Source organism: Canis lupus, chromosome 2 (assembly GCF_003254725.2).
Source record: "Canis lupus dingo isolate Sandy chromosome 2, ASM325472v2, whole genome shotgun sequence".
Classification (NCBI taxonomy): domain Eukaryota; kingdom Metazoa; phylum Chordata; class Mammalia; order Carnivora; family Canidae; genus Canis; species Canis lupus.
Genome location: NC_064244.1, coordinates 27,933,058 through 27,948,740, shown reverse-complemented (window position 1 = coordinate 27,948,740; position 15,683 = coordinate 27,933,058). Strand labels below are relative to the sequence as shown.

Below are 15,683 nucleotides of genomic sequence, written 5' to 3'. Positions count from 1 at the left end.
CGGAAGAGGCAGTGCACCTGAGTGAGAGCAGTGCCACCCAGCCCCTTCTGTGGAAACAACACTCAGCACCTGAGCAACCAGCTGAAAAAGCTTTGAACTGTGTGAACATCTGTGCTTGATGTTGAGTATTCTGTGCCTCTGTTAGCAACATGTGTTCTAGGCTATCAGAAAAGCCTAAGGTGATTTTTAGGGCCTAGGAATACTAAAAAATTGTTCTATGTAAATTAACAGTAATTGCTTCTTTGCTTTATGCCATTCTGGCTTACAAAAGATTTTTCAGGGAGTCAAGGGGAAGATGGTGGGGGAGGATCCGAAGCTTACCTCATCCCATGAGCACAAGGTAATAGCTACATCTATGCAACTAACACTGAAAATGGTCTAAAGGCTGGCTGAACAGACCTTCCACAGTTGATTACAGACAAAAGGCCACAGTGAGAGAGACAGAAGGAGTGGAGATGCAGTTAGGAGCCAAACCCCTGTGAGACTAGTCACAAATGGGAGGGACACCACAAGCATAGAGAAGCCACAGGTGCCACAGGTGCCACAGGTGCCACAGGCCTGGGTGGGGGACCTGCAGTGGGAAGACAAATATCAATAACATTTGGCTCTGAAAACCAGCGGGGCTTAAAACTAGGAGCTTTAAAAATCAACCAGTCTTAACTTTGTGAACTTTTAAATAATGAGAGGCCTTAACTTTGGGCAGAGCAGGAGGGCGATAGGAAACTGGGTCCCTACTATATAGAACTTAAAGAGCCACCATAATAACTTGGTCCAAGACAGCACAGAAGCAGCAGTTTAAAAAATGCCTGGGGTTATACATGAGGAGGTCTATTAATTAATCTTTGAATGTGAGCTGGAGGGTCAGGGATCCTCAGGAGATTTCTCTGGGAACCAAACTGCTAGCAGGCACCATTTTCTTCCTCTTCCCAATCCTAGATAACCAGATGGTTGTGAGCACCATCAACCTTGCTAACACCTGCCCCAGTGATCACCTGTGGACCTGCCCATTCAACCTGCCCACTTTAGCAGGCATCCCTCTAAAGCAGGTCTTGCCTCACCCTCCACCCCCAGGAAGTCCCAGTAGAGACCAGTACCACTCCAAAGTGACTCCTCCCCTGGGGAGTAGGAGAGATAACTTCACACACCAGTGCACCCCCAGTTCCAACAGCTGAGTCTCCTAGCTGGCTGTGCAGGGAGCAATCCCTGCCACTCAGGGTACCTGCAGCTATGGCAGAAAGGCTAACTCCAGATAGGCTGACTGATGACCCCACCCACCAACAACCCCATAGTGGCTTCTGATAGGCCTCTCAACAGCGTGGGGAAGAAACCCTGCCCTGTGCACCCACAGCAGGCAAAGTGGGTCAGTACAGCCAGCTGGGCTGAAGGCAATTATGGCTCAGCCTCCATAGTAGGGTAAATGCAGCACAACCAGGGATACCTCTAGAGCTCCCAATTCTGATGACCAGGGGGACTGCACTACATGACACCACAGGACTTCTCATCAAGGCCATTACTTTCAAGACCAGAAGATGTAGCTGAATTACCTAATACACAGAAACACAGATAAACAAAATGAGGAGACAGAGGGGTATGTCTCAAAAGAATAAGACGAAATCACAGTGAAAGACCTAAATGAAATGGAGATGAGCAATTTTCTTGATAAAGACTTCAAATTAGTAGTCATAAAAATACATCCTGGATTGAGAAAACATTGGATGATCTCAGTGAGAACTTCATCAAAGAGATAGAAAATATATATATAAAAAAAGAACCAGAGCTGAATAATACAATAACAATTGAAATAAAATTACACTAGAGGGAATCCACAGCAGGTTAGAGAATGCAGAAAAACAGATCAGCAATCTAAAAAGGAGAGTAATGGAAAGCAACCAAGCTGAATAGCAAAAAGAAAAAAAAAAAGTAAGAGTTTAGTTAGGGAAGTTAGCAACACCATCAAGTATAATAACATCTGCATTATAGGGATTCAAGAAAGAGAAGAGAAAGAAAGGGGAACAGAAAATTTATTTGAAGAAATAATAGCTGAAAACTCCCCTAATCTGTGGGAGAAAAATAGGCATTTAAGTCCAGGAGGCACAGAGAGCCCCAAACAAGATGAACCTACGGGGGTCCACAACAAGACACATAATGATTAAAATGGCAAAAAGTAATGATAAAGAGAGATCTTAAAAGCAGCAAGGAAAAAGAAAAGAGTTACAAACAAGAGAGACCCCATAGGGCTATCAGTTAATTTTTCAGCAGATATTTTGCAGGCCAGAGAGAGTGACATGATATATTCAAAATGCTGAAAGAAGAAAATCTGCAACCAAGAATACTCTATCTAGCAAGGCTATCATTCAGAATAGGAGGAGAGGTAAAGAGTTTCCCAGACAAACAAAAGTTAAAAGAGTTCATTACCACTAAACCAGCTTTATAAGAAATGTTAAAGGGAATTCTTCAAGTGAAAAGAAAAGGCCATAATTAGAAGAAAGCTATGAAAGGAAAAACTTTTACTGGTAAGCATAAACATTTATTAAAGGCAGTATAGTGGTTAGAACACAAAAGTAGTAAAATCAATTATATCTACAAAAATTAGTCAATGTAGTCACAAAATGAAAGCATGTAAAATATGACATCATATACATAAAGGGTGGGGGAGGAGTAAAAATTCAGTGCTTTTAGAATGTGTTAGAACTTAAGTGACCATCAACCTAATCTAGACTGCTCTACACATACGATGCTATATATGAACTCAATGGTAAACACAAATCAAAAGCCTATGATATACAAAAAATAAAGAGAAAGGAATCCAAGCCTAACATTATAGAAAGGTATCAAATCACAATGAAAGAGAGTAATGAAGGAAAGAAAAAATAGAGAAAAACTAAAAAACAGCCAGAAAACAATCAACAAAATGGCTAGAAGTATATACCTGTCAATAATTACTTTAAAGGTAAATATACTAAACACTCCAATCAAAAGTCTCAGGGTGCCTAAATGGATAAAAAACCAAGACCCATCTATATGCTGCATACAAGAGACTCACTTCAAACCTAAAGATACATACAGACTGAAAATAAAAAAGATGGGAAAACATATGCCATGCAAATAGAAGTGAAAAAAAAAAAAAGGCTGGGGTAGCAATACTTACATCAGACAAAATAGGCTTTAAGACAAAAACTGTATCAAGAGACAAAGAAGGGCACTAAATAATGATAAAGGAGTCAACCCAACAAGAGGACATAAAATTATAAATATTTATGCATCCAGCATTGGAGTACCAGATTATATAAAGCAAATATTAACAGATATAAAGGGAGAAATGGACAGTAATACAGTAACAGTAGGGGACTTTAATATCTCACTTATATCAATGGATAAATATCCATGCAGATTATCAGTAAGGAAATGGTCGCTTTGAACAACATATTAGAGCAGATGGACCTAACATATATAAAACATTCCACCCCAAAACAGCAGAATACACATTCTTTTCAAGGACACATGGAACATTCTCCTGAATACATCACATGTTAGGCCACAGAAAAAGTGTCAGTAAATTTAAGGATGCTGAAGTCGTATCATGCCTCCATTCGAACCACAATGGTATGAAACTGGGAGTCAATTACAAGAAAAAGATCTGGAAAAAACCTAACACATAGAGCTGAAGATACATGCTCCTAAGCAACACAAATGGGTAAACAACTCAAAGAGGAAATCAGAAAATACATGGAGACAAATAACAAAAAAATGTTCTAAAATCTTTGGGCCCCAGCAAAAGCAATTCTAAGAGGGAACTTTATAGCAATACAGGGGTACCTCAAGAAATAAGAAAAATCAAATAAACAACCTAACCTTACGCCTAAAGGAGTTAGAAAAAGGAAAACAAAGCCCAAAAATAATAGAGGAAGGAATAATAAAGATCAGAAGAGAAATAAGTGAAATAGGGATTAAAAGCAATGAAAAAAGATGAATCTAAGAGATGGTTCTTTGAAAAGGCAAACAAAATTAATAAACCTTTAGTCACAATCATCAAGAAAAAAAAGACTAAAAAACAAATAAAAGTCAAAAATACAAAATTAATATACAGAAATCTGTTGCATTTCTATACACTTAATAAAGGGAAAAAGTCATTAAGAAAACAATCCCATTTACAACTGCATCAAAAAAAAAATACTTAGGAATAAACTTAACCAAGGAGGTGAAACCTGTACTGTGAAAACTATAAAACATTGAAGAAATTGAAGATGACAGGATCAAATGGAAAGATGTCTGTGCTCGTGAATTGGAAGACTTAACATTGTTAAAATGTCCATACCACCCAAAGCAATCTATAGTTTTCAGTGTCCCTATCAATCCCTATCAATCAATCCCTATCCCTATCAATATACCAACAGGATTTTTCACAAAACTAGGACAAATAATATTAAAATTAGCATGGAATCACAAAAGGCCTTAAATAGCCAACATAATCTTGTGGAAGAACAAAGCTGGAGATATGACAATCCCAGATGTCAAGATATAGTATCAAAGCTATAATTATCAAAACAGTTAGGTACTCCCACAAAAACAGACACATAGATCAATTAAACAGAATAGAGGGTCCAGAAATAAACCCATACCTATATGGTCAATTAATTTATGATAAAGGAGGTGAGACTATACAATGGGGGGAAAAGTCTTTCTTTTTTTAAATAGTCCTTTCTACAATGGTCTTGGGAAAACTGAACAGATATATGCAAAAAACCAAAACTGCACCTCTTTCTTATACTAAATACAAAAACAAACTCACAATGGATTAAGATTTAACTGTGAGACCTGACACCATAAAACTCCTAAAAGAAGACACAGACAGTAATCGCTTTGACATCAGTCTTAGCAACATGGATAGGTCTCCTGAGGCAAGGGAAACAAAAGTAAAAATAAATTATTGGGAATACACCGAAATAAAAAGCTTCTGCACAGCAAAGGAAACCATAAACAAAACAAAAAGGCAACCTAGAGAATGGGAAAAGATATTTGCAAATGATATATCTGATTAGGGGTTAATATCCAAAATATACAAAGAACTTATAGAACTCAGCACCAAAAAAAAAAAAAAAAAAAAACAAAAAACAAAAAAACAAAAACAAAAACAAAAAAAACCAAACTGATTAAGAAATGGGCAGAAGACCTGAACAGATATTTTTCCAAAGAAGACATACTGATGTCCAACAAACATGTGAAAAGTTGCTGAACATCATCAATCACTAGGGAAATGCAAATCAAAACTACAATGGGATATCATCTTACACCAGTCAGTATGGCTGGTATCAAAAAGACAAGAAATAACAAGTACTAGCAATGATATGGAAAAAAAGGAAGTCTCATGCCTTGGTAGTGGGAATGCAAACAGATGTAGCCACTGTGGAAAACAGTACGGAGGTTTCTCAAAAAATTAAAAATAGAAATACCCTATGATCCAGTAATTCCACTACTAGGTATTTACCTAAAGAAAATGAAAACACGAATTAAAAAAGATACATGCATTACTATGTTTCTTGCAGCATTATTTACAATAGCCAAAGTAGAGAAGGAATCCAAGTGCCCATTGATAGATGAATGCATGAAGTAGATGTGGTATATGTAAAATGGAATATTACTCAGCCATAAAAAGGAATAGATATTATGGTAAATGAAATAAATCAGACAGAGAAAGACAAACACCATATGATTTCATTTACATGTGGAATCTAAAAAACCAAACCAAACCAAACATTTTTAAATATAGAAAACAAACTGGTGGTTGCCAAAGGGGAGGTGGGTGGGGAAGCAGGTGATGTAAAGGGGATTAAGAAGTATAAACTTCCAGTTACAAAATAAGTAAGTCACAGAGATGAAGAGTACGGCATAGAGACTACAGTCAATAATATCGTAGTGACATTGTATGGTGACAGATGACCATTGGGTAATATGCAGAATTGTTGAATTGGTATATTGTACACCTGAAACTAAGCAATGCTGTATATTAATTAAATTTCAATTAAAAAAAAAGGTTTCGCAGAAATACTATACTTTAGGATAGTGGGGAAAAATCTGTATTTCATGCTGTATCGTGAAACTATTCTGTTCCCGGATTCACGTAGGCATATCCTCTAGTGAACTGCTTTCAGAAAGTAGGGGTAAACTTCCATAATGTCACAAACGTTGAGGTCCCACCTTTCTACTCTTCAATTTCCCAAAAGAGTCTCCAAGGTATGTAATATGATGGTCACCTGTGGCATTTCCACCATTAAGATTTCTGGTAGATTTATTTTGCAAAACCTTTTAACAGTGACAGGAAGTAACATTCTAAAATTCTAAGGAAACTTCTGCAGTTCTTTACTACAGACCTATTCCATTTTCTCCCTGCCCCCACTTCCCACCCTCTTATAAAGGTTTCCTAATGGGGCACATTTGGGTTTCACTTCCAAGACATAGGAGCCTCTTACCTATCAGACCAGGTAAATGGAGAATTTAAATGCAGAAGACTCAGGTTAAGGTTGACCAAGATTAATTACTGACAATGTTTCTATTGAGGATCGGGATAGCTACCTTTTTTCCCAGGTGCTGGTACACATGGCAGCCTTGCTTCACCTTTTATGGAGCATGGGAGACCAATTTCAACCGGACCTTCTCTGAAGATGTGTTCAGTATCTCTTAAGCAGCGAGCCTAGATAACAAACAAAGAGTCAGACCACCCACCAACCCACCCACTACTGTCAGGACAGCTTGGCCTGCTGCCCTTGGAGATGAAATCCATTGAAGATTCCTAAATGCATTAGATAACTAACATTCTTCTTTCCTTCAGCACTCTTTAGGGTCCCATACCCTGTAAGAGTCTATTATATTTTGTGCACAGCTGAACACGTTTGCTTCCTTCATACTTTTCTGGGGGGGCCAACTGGTTTCTTCCATGCTATCTACATAATTTGGTCACAAATAAGAATGGAAGGTCAATGTATGGAAAAAGAACTTACATAAACAACATCAAGTCTGAAAGAGGGTTTGTTCTTGGATACGTAAATTCCACACACTAGTGCTAATGCATGTGAGTAAATGACAAGGCAAAAGTCATCCTGGACTCCATGTTCTGTGCACATCTTAGGGATGAATCTAGCAAGTATATAGGTATAAAGCTTGTAATGAATCCTCATTTTAATGAATTTGTTTCTGCCCCTGCTCATTCCACAAAGAATTTTTTTAAAAGATTTTATTTGCTTATTCATGAGAGACAGAGAGAGAAGGCAGAGACACAGGGAGAGGGATAAGCAGGCTCCTCACAGGGAGCCTGATGTGGGACTCGATCCCAGAACTCTGAGATCACACCCTGAGCTGAAGGCAGATGCTCAACCACTGAGCCACCCAGGAGTCCTGTCATTCCACAAAGAATTTAAGATCTTATAAAGATCTATGCAGGACAAAATCATTAAGTAAGTAAATATCTCAAAGTGGGGATATGTGCATGAGGATGAAAGTCAAAGGCAAGACAAGTGCTCAGGAACAGACTCCATGTTGTCCCACAGCTCCAAGGGCAAACGGACTAGAGTAGTCTTTGCTGAGTTGAAATTGCAGGAACTTAACCTAAAATGCTTTCTTACCTGTTGAGTGCTCTCGATCATTGCCAGTGCTTCAGCCATTAGCTTCTGATTTATGCCACAAAGGTTGGCCACCTTTGTCTGGCATCTGTGATGTACGTTCATGCCACATGCTGAAAAGGAGAAAGAGACACTGAACAAGATGAATAGAACTCACCGAGTGGACTTTGCACAGGACTGTTTAAGGTACACAGATGTTGAGGAGCAATTGGCAAATCCCTAGAGCCCTCTTCCCAGCAGAAGGAGAGACTGCATACAAATAAATTAAGGCATTGCTTTTACGATGCCACTACACATTCCCCCCCCCCCCTTCCGAAGACCACACCAGATGCTCTTCCATGTGAGGCTGCAGAATGACTCCCACTAGAGGCAGAACCAGCAGCACTGAAGGCTGCTGTCTGTGTAATGCATTTACACTGTGCCATTGCTGAGGAAAAAAACCTGACACTGGGTCTCTCTGGTGGAGATGTGCAATGCTGGGATGGAAGGTGTTCAATTCCCACTCTAGATTGGAGCCCATGCATCCCTTTTCCTACATGGGCTGCAAGGAGCTTCTCTCCCCTCTAGATTGAAGTCTAGGGTGCAGCCTCAGCCTGTAGAACTGAAATAGAAATAAATGGTTGGGGTGGTCTGTGCATAGGAGCAGGAGTGGGAGTACAGAAAGTGGGCTAGAGACCTCATTCTCACCCTATGGCTGAGTTGTGCTAGTTGAATCAAATGATTTATATAGATCTATAATTCTGGGGGGAATATTATGATTCATTAGTCCTGAAAATAGCACAGTAAAGGTCCACCTTTCACTCACTATGATCCCAGGAGGCTTCTTGGATTGGGATGTATCAATACACACAATACAGATTGTGTGTCTGTATAAAGACAACTACTACTTCATGTCCTTAGCTTGGAATATTGAAATTCTGATTATGAAACATCACTGTTACTAAAAAAAAAAAAAAAATCTAACTTAAGATTTCCAAACCTGGCTGATAGAGTTAAATTCTCAAGTTCTATTTCATTCTATCAAGGTCTATTAAAAGGGATTATTATAAAGCTACAAAATAAGCACTTTTACCCCCACATGCTTATGCAAAGAACTTAGCACAGTGATTTGCATCAAATAATCAACAAATCAACTATTTCATCTTCATTATTTATTCCAGTAAGATATGTGTTTAATATTTAAGTGAAATCTTAGCAGGCTTCAGGCTTTAGTTTTAACTAGCTTACTCTTCCTCAGATAGTTCATAATAAAACAAAATAAAACAGCATTTTCTAAGTATAGACCAGTACTTGTGCCAGCATATATGCACTGATACAACCAAAATCCATTCTAAGTGAAATCTTCTATGTATATCTAAAGCCTTTACTATAGTAAAGATGCTATTGATGAGGGCTTTCTTCTTTCTGAATTTAGCATGACTCATACTGGACTTGTTGATACAGATTGGACAGCCCTCACTGAATTTCTTTACTCATTAGCGCAAGGCAAAGGGAGGCAGTGAGCAAGGACTGAGCATGAGGGATTGGAGAGTTTCACTTTGCTTTCCCAACATGGTAGCTGGACCTAAGCTTGTCTCGGATGCTTTCACAGGAAGATAGGCCCCATTCATTCCCACTATGATAATGTCATATATCACTGTTACTAACCTATTAGGTGACAACTTGATCTCTGTGAGTGCGAACAGTCCCTTTGGACGATGATTTTCATGGGAATTAAAGTGAAGACAGAAAGGAACAGAGTCAAGATGAAGGGAGGCCTGTACTTAGGAAGGTGGTTTAGAAGAGAACAAGACAGAAAGAGCGGGGCCAAGGCAGAGAAGGCAGGGCCTGAAAAGTAGATTGGAATGGGAGGTAAAGTCAAGGGCATGGAGGGTGGGTAAGGACACAGAGATGTCTGCAGGTGTCAGCCACAAGAGGAGAGGGTGCTGGGGAGGAGAGGGAGGGGAGGAGAGGGGAAAGGAGAGGAGAGGTGAGAGGAGAGGGTCTGCCTGGCGTGGAGGCAGGAAGAGAGAGAAGGAAAGAGAAGGGACCAGAGGGAAAGAATGTTAGGGGAGATGGAACAGAACAGGCATGTGGGCCATGAAACAATGGCAAGGAACCCTTGTGGAGGTTCTAAGCTCAGAGGCATCATCAGGCTGTTGGCAGCACCGGGCAGGTGGGATGTTCCAGCTACAGGGAAAAGAAACCTCCCCCCAGGTGAGGGAGACCATTAGAAGACCCGGATGGCCATCAGAGGGGATCTGATTATTCATGTCCCCTTGTTCAGTTCTGAAATTACATCTCGCCTATGAACTCCTAAAAATACTCCATACAGTCAGTACCAGCTCCCCGTGAGCTCTTGGACAGGTGTAGAGAGCAGGGCACCCAGTGATACTCCTGGAGGGATTATTAAGGTGAACTTTCACTGCATGTGGGTTCTGCTTTCAGTATGGCTTGAAAACCCAACCTTCCCTATCTCCACTAAGATGTCCCTCCAGACTCTGTCAGACATGGGAGTACAACGGGGATGAGGAAGAGAAAGCCATGGGGGGGTGATCCTCACCTTTAGCACTTAAAGGATAAAAATTGCAAAAGATTTAGTGAGTGGCATTAAAACAAAATGGGGCAGCCAAGAAGAAATAAAGTGGCTTCCATATTTAATAATTTGAAATAGAAAGGCCTCTGACGCAGCAGGATGCCCTCCTTTTTGAATGTCTATCTGGCCTTTTGAATGTCTATCTCACCCCCACTTACAAAGCAGAAGTGCCTTGCTGAAATTTTCCCTCCCTACTGCCTAATCCTGGTGTAACAGCATCTCAGTTTCTAAAGGTTATCGTCTTAGCAATTTGAACTTTTAGGGCAAGAAAGTTCTTTTTTGCTCTTTCTCAGGACCGGTCTGAAAAACTTCAAAAGTCAAAACTCAAAGCTCAAAACTCATCAGTTTTGAACCTCTCCTTGTGGAACTGAAAGAAGGGAGAATGTGTGACCATATGCATGTCCCTGGTTTGCAACCTCTGGTGTCTTAGCAGAGACTCTAGCATAACTAACAGAGCTACAGGCTCAGGCCCTGATGTAATGCCAGCCTTTAAGGAGAGACCAGAGGAGAGAACATGATGGTCAGTGTGGGGGACTGGGCCCTTACTGGGCATGCTTTGGGCACAGACTCTCCAATCTAAGTCACAGAATGCCTATGTGCAAGATCACCCATTGGCCAAACAGAATCTGTTCCAGGCTTGGTCCTTCATGGGCTACAGAAGGCATCTTAAGGTGTGAGGGAGAGTGGTGGGGGCACAGCTTGAGCTGCCAGGGTCAGAAGGGGCAAAAGGGCAGGTCTCAGTGAAGGGGGCCAGGTACAACGGAAGAGTGACAGGCCAGGAGACTTGACATTGAGTCTGAACGGGTTTGCACTTCTCTGGGATCCAAGGATGATGGTGTTGGGGATGGAAGGAAACAGGCAGCAATTAGTTCATTTTCATGATCTCGGGGTCATCTGGGCTAGTTAGAGAAGTCAACCCTCTATGCTTCCTCCTCCCCTCATGGTCTCCATTAGAGCTGCAAAGCCATCCTGTAGGGGTTCCGTACCAGGGCCCATGTCCATTTCCCGCTGGACTCACCATCACACTTGAGTCCTTGCCTGGCCAGGCCCCACAGCAGGGTCCCACAGTGCTCACAGAAGGTCGGGCTTTTGTAATTGTAGACTTTAAATCTATGCGGCATGTCAATTTTGAACCTCTCCTTGTGGAACTGAAAGAAGGGAGAATGTGTAACCATATGCATGTCCCTGATTTGCAACCTCTGGTGTCTTAGCAGAGACTCTAGCATAACAGAGCACTAAAAACACTGGGACAATGTGTGCTTTAAGCCATAAGCCTTACTCATCAAGCCTTAGAGCCATGGCCAAAGAAGGCATGCAGCCATTAGCTCTTCCAGGCAAGGGGCATGTGTGCGATATACACATATCAAGTAACCCGGGATAGGCTGAAGTCTGAGGCATTCCCACAGATAGGCTAACATCTTCAGGAGGACGGGAGTAGGGTTATTTATCTAAATGGGATCTGAGCAAACATTGGACTGTCCTTCCTATTTTACTATAAATATTTTATTTTCTTTTTCAACCCAGAACTAGGACTCTAAGCTTTGGAAGAGGTTATATAATACCTCCTCTAGAGGAAACACTGCTATGGCTCTATTAGTATAAAAGCCTGAGTATGAACCATTTCACAGCTATTACACATGGACCAGAGGGGGTGAAGGGCAGGTAACAGGTCCTGCCAGGTGCTGCGGACAAGTGTGTCACATGTATTTTTTTACACCTCTGATACTGGAATACCCCCTTTGAAGTAGCCTGTATTAGAATCTTCATTTGATAGATGAGGAGGTTAAGCTTGGAGAGGGCAAGACACTTGTCCGGATCACGCAGCTAGAAACTGAGCTAGGACATCTATAAGCCTAAAGTCAGAATCAGCCTATTCTCTTTCCACCGTTACCCCTTTCTTCTCTCAAAGTCAATGTGATGAGTTAGGGGATGGGGAGTGGGGTGACAAGAGAAGGATGCTGGCAGTTGATATATTACAGGATTTTTTTTTTTTTTTTTTTTAGTTTTCCAGAGTTGAAATTTTCTCCTTTAGCCAAACATATCACATAAACAACAACAATAACAAAATCATGAGGTTTGATTCCTGGTAAGAATACCAATATTCATGTGTAATATAGAAAGTTTTACTTAAGATTTATGATCTTTCCAAGAAGTTTTTAATTAAACAATTCTTTGTGCACAGCAAAGAAGCCTTTTTCACTAATAGTGATATATCTAATGTTCCCGCTGAGGATGTGGGCTAGCATTGGGTCATTAGAACAGCTGTTTAGAATTGTTTAAAAGTTGCCCAGAACTTATTTTAGCCATTTTCAACCAAGAAAAAATAATTTTCAGGTCCCATTTATATAAACGTTTCCATGCAAATATTAACAATTAATGTCAATATTCTGGCTGGAAGACTTGCAACTCAGATCTTGACTCCTAGCTCAAAATAGTTCAAGATATGTCTGGAAAAGACTGTAGATTTGTGCTTTCCGATATAATATCCACTTAGCCACATGGACCAAGTGAGCACTTGTGAGGTGGTAAAACAATATGCTATCAGTGTAAAATACACACTGGATTCTGAAGATTTTTTTTATGAGGAAAAGAATATAAACTATCTCCTTATTTTTTATGTATGAAGATTTTTTTTATGAGGAAAAGAATATAAACTATCTCCTTATTTTTTATGTAAGGATACCCAAAAATTTTAAATTAAACTTGTGGCTTTCATTCTATTTCCAGGGGACATTAGCTATTGAGGTTAACAGTCATTCTTATAATTTGTGATTTTCCCAGGAAAGCTGAAGGCATCATGTAGAGAGAGCAGGAAGACAGGTTGGGAGGTGGCAATTTGACTTAAACAAACAAAACGCTTGCCAGAGAAAGACACATGTTGTATGATCTCACTTATACGTGGAACCCAAAATCAAAATAAACCCAACCCTCTGCCCCCAAAAAAGAACACCAAAAGACCACACCAAACTCCAAGAAAGGGATCAGACTGTGGTTGCAGAGGTGGGGGGTTGCAAGAAAGGAGGAAGTAGAGGAAGGTGGTCTAAAGGTACAAATTTCTGGTTATAAGATTAATAATTCCTAGGGAAGACTGTCCAGCATGGTGACCACAGCTAACACTGCTGTGTGATATACAGGGAAGGTGTTAAGAGGGTGGATCTTAAGAGTTCTCCTCACACGGAGAAATCTTGTTTTCTCTTACTGTATCTAAGATCTACGTAAGGCAGCTGAACCTATCGTGATCATTTCATAGTATATGTAACTCAAACCATCACGCCGTGTGCATTAAACTCACACAGTGATGTATGCCAAGTATTGCTTAATAAAACTGGGAGAGAAAAGTCAATCATACTGCTCTGGGAGATTGAGATCTGAAATTTCGACCCCGCCAAGTTACATATACCATAGGTGATTGACTGCAAACAAACTACTTTAGCCTCTTTGAGCCTCAGCAAAGTCACTTGTTATAGGAAATTGTCCCCTTCTGGCTCTAAATTTTAGAAGAAAGTCTACTCTGCAAAAACTCCACCAATTTGTCTTTTCTGAGCCTGTCCTTTGGCTAGAGAAAATCACACACCTGGGCAGGCTGGCCTCTCAAATTCAAGTGGACTTTTCACTGTCCTCAGCAATCCTATTGCTCTTCTCCAGCCACTTGCTTCCCATCCTGAGATAATTATCTCACAGATCCTTTCTCCCCAAAGCCACTTGCTGCCTTCTCTTCTTTCTCTCAGCCTTCAGACTACACTGAAGATATAAGCTGTCTAAGGGAAGCTCTCTCATCTGCCTGCCCCCAAATCTACAACCCACTGCCCTCTGCAACCATCTTCTCTTCCTTTTTTGTTACAATTGATGAACTGCCCACCTGTCCATCAGAGACCCATCTCCACCTGTGCATTAGACTTCTTCCCCCTTACTGCTTTGTTGTCCCTTCCTCTCCAGCTTCATCCACCTCTCCTCTCTTCTCTAGCTATGTGAGTACTTCCATCCCTTGGGTTTCATGTCCTTTCAGCTACTGTTCTACCTCAATGAACTTCAGGTTAATGTTCTTGATAATATTAGCATATAAATTGTTGCCATGTCACCAACTTTCAGTAATCCTCTGTGTCGGTCAATGAAGCAAACACCTTTACAATTCTATGAAATTTTTTGGATCTGGAGGGCTCTGGAGATCTCCATGTGGATCCCATTTTCTTCAGCATCTTAGCTGCACTGAATGCAACTGACCCTTTTGCTTTTTGCTTTCTATAACTTTATGTAATTTTAATATATGAAGAGCCCTCTCTGAACTCTTATTCTCAGTCTTTATTACCAGCTCCTTCTCTTCTCCCTACCATGTAATTTTAGATTTTGGAGTGTGGGGGGGTGGTGGTGGAATTTATATATTTGGTCTGTTGGCTCCCGTGAATTCCAAGTGCATGTAAAATTGTTCACTTGAAACCTCCACTTAGATATCCACAGGCATCTCAGGCTTAGGTTGGACTTATTAAAAACTGAAATATTAATTTCTCCCCCATTCTTACATTGTTATGGTTCTGCCACTACCCCACTGCTCAAGACAGAAACTTTTATTTTTCACACCCAATTTATTGACAAATCTAGTCATTTCTAACAAGGAAATAACCTGAAAATCTGCTCACTTTACTCCACCTCCATTGTTACCATACTGGTACAAGCCATCAACCTTCCCCCTTGGGGGGACTTCTGTAGTCGCCTCTGGTTTTTATGTTCATACCTCAACCCACAGTTTCCCCAACAGCAGTCACCAAGAGGGCTTCCCACTATAGGTCAAATAAAATCCAACCACTTCTCCAGGGTCTTAAAAAATCTAGGTCCTGCCAAGTTCCCCAACTTCCTATTCTATTCACTCTCTTGCTCTTGCTGTTCCAGCTGCATGGTCTCATTTCAGTTCCTAGAACATGCTGACTTTTTCCCCCTTTGGGCCTTTTCTGTCCGAAGGCTGCTTCCTCCTGCTGTTCATATAGCTGGTGCCTTTCACCCTTAGCTCTCAGCTTACATGCTTCCCTGGGAGATTCCCTGGCCCCAGTTTAAGTAGGTCACTCATTTTTTTTCTCCATCATCACACCTTATTGGTTATTTAATATAAATGGAAGCAATACATTGTCTTTTGTTAGTTATGTGTTTCCCTAATTTTACAGTAAGGTCCCTAAAGCCAGGACCAGGTCTGTTTTGTGCTCTGCTGTGCATTGTACATAGTATAGTACCTTCCGTGTATAGATACACACTAAATATCTGTTGAATGAAGAAAGTGTAGGAAAAGGAAGTGTGCTTGACTTTCCAGCTCTGCTTGCTTATCCTGTGGGGTAACGTCTAATCTGTCCCCATGCTATATATCTTAAAATTCATTATGAAAGAGACATTTGTTTCTCAACATAAGAATTAGACTTGTTATAGCTCATACCAACCTTGTAAATGCTTACATCTATATTTTGTCATCATTTGCCTCTATTCCTTAACTGTCACTTATAGCTATAGATACC

The 15,683-nt window shown here is 40.5% G+C and overlaps 1 protein-coding gene and 1 long non-coding RNA gene across 6 annotated transcripts in view; one reads left to right on the top strand and one right to left on the bottom strand.

Moving 5' to 3' along the window:
- The window catches only part of PRKCQ (protein kinase C theta), a 173,834-nt gene that overhangs the window by 90,055 nt on the left and 68,096 nt on the right, over positions 1-15,683 (bottom strand). For all 4 annotated transcript variants that reach the window (XM_025445106.3, XM_035713453.2, XM_049101181.1 and 1 more), the window contains 3 exons: positions 11,207-11,336; positions 7,617-7,726; positions 6,571-6,688 (listed from right to left, as the gene is read on the bottom strand). In XM_025445106.3, the coding sequence (XP_025300891.1) occupies positions 6,571-6,688; positions 7,617-7,726; positions 11,207-11,336 (358 nt within the window). The remainder of the gene's footprint in view (positions 1-6,570; positions 6,689-7,616; positions 7,727-11,206; positions 11,337-15,683) is intronic.
- The window catches only part of LOC112658854 (uncharacterized), a 63,192-nt gene continuing 57,216 nt past the window's right edge, over positions 9,708-15,683 (top strand). The window contains exon 1 of one of the 2 annotated variants that reach the window (XR_003135994.3): positions 9,708-9,809. This is a non-coding gene — a long non-coding RNA (uncharacterized LOC112658854). The remainder of the gene's footprint in view (positions 9,810-15,683) is intronic. The other variant, XR_007405862.1, reaches the window with a different exon arrangement.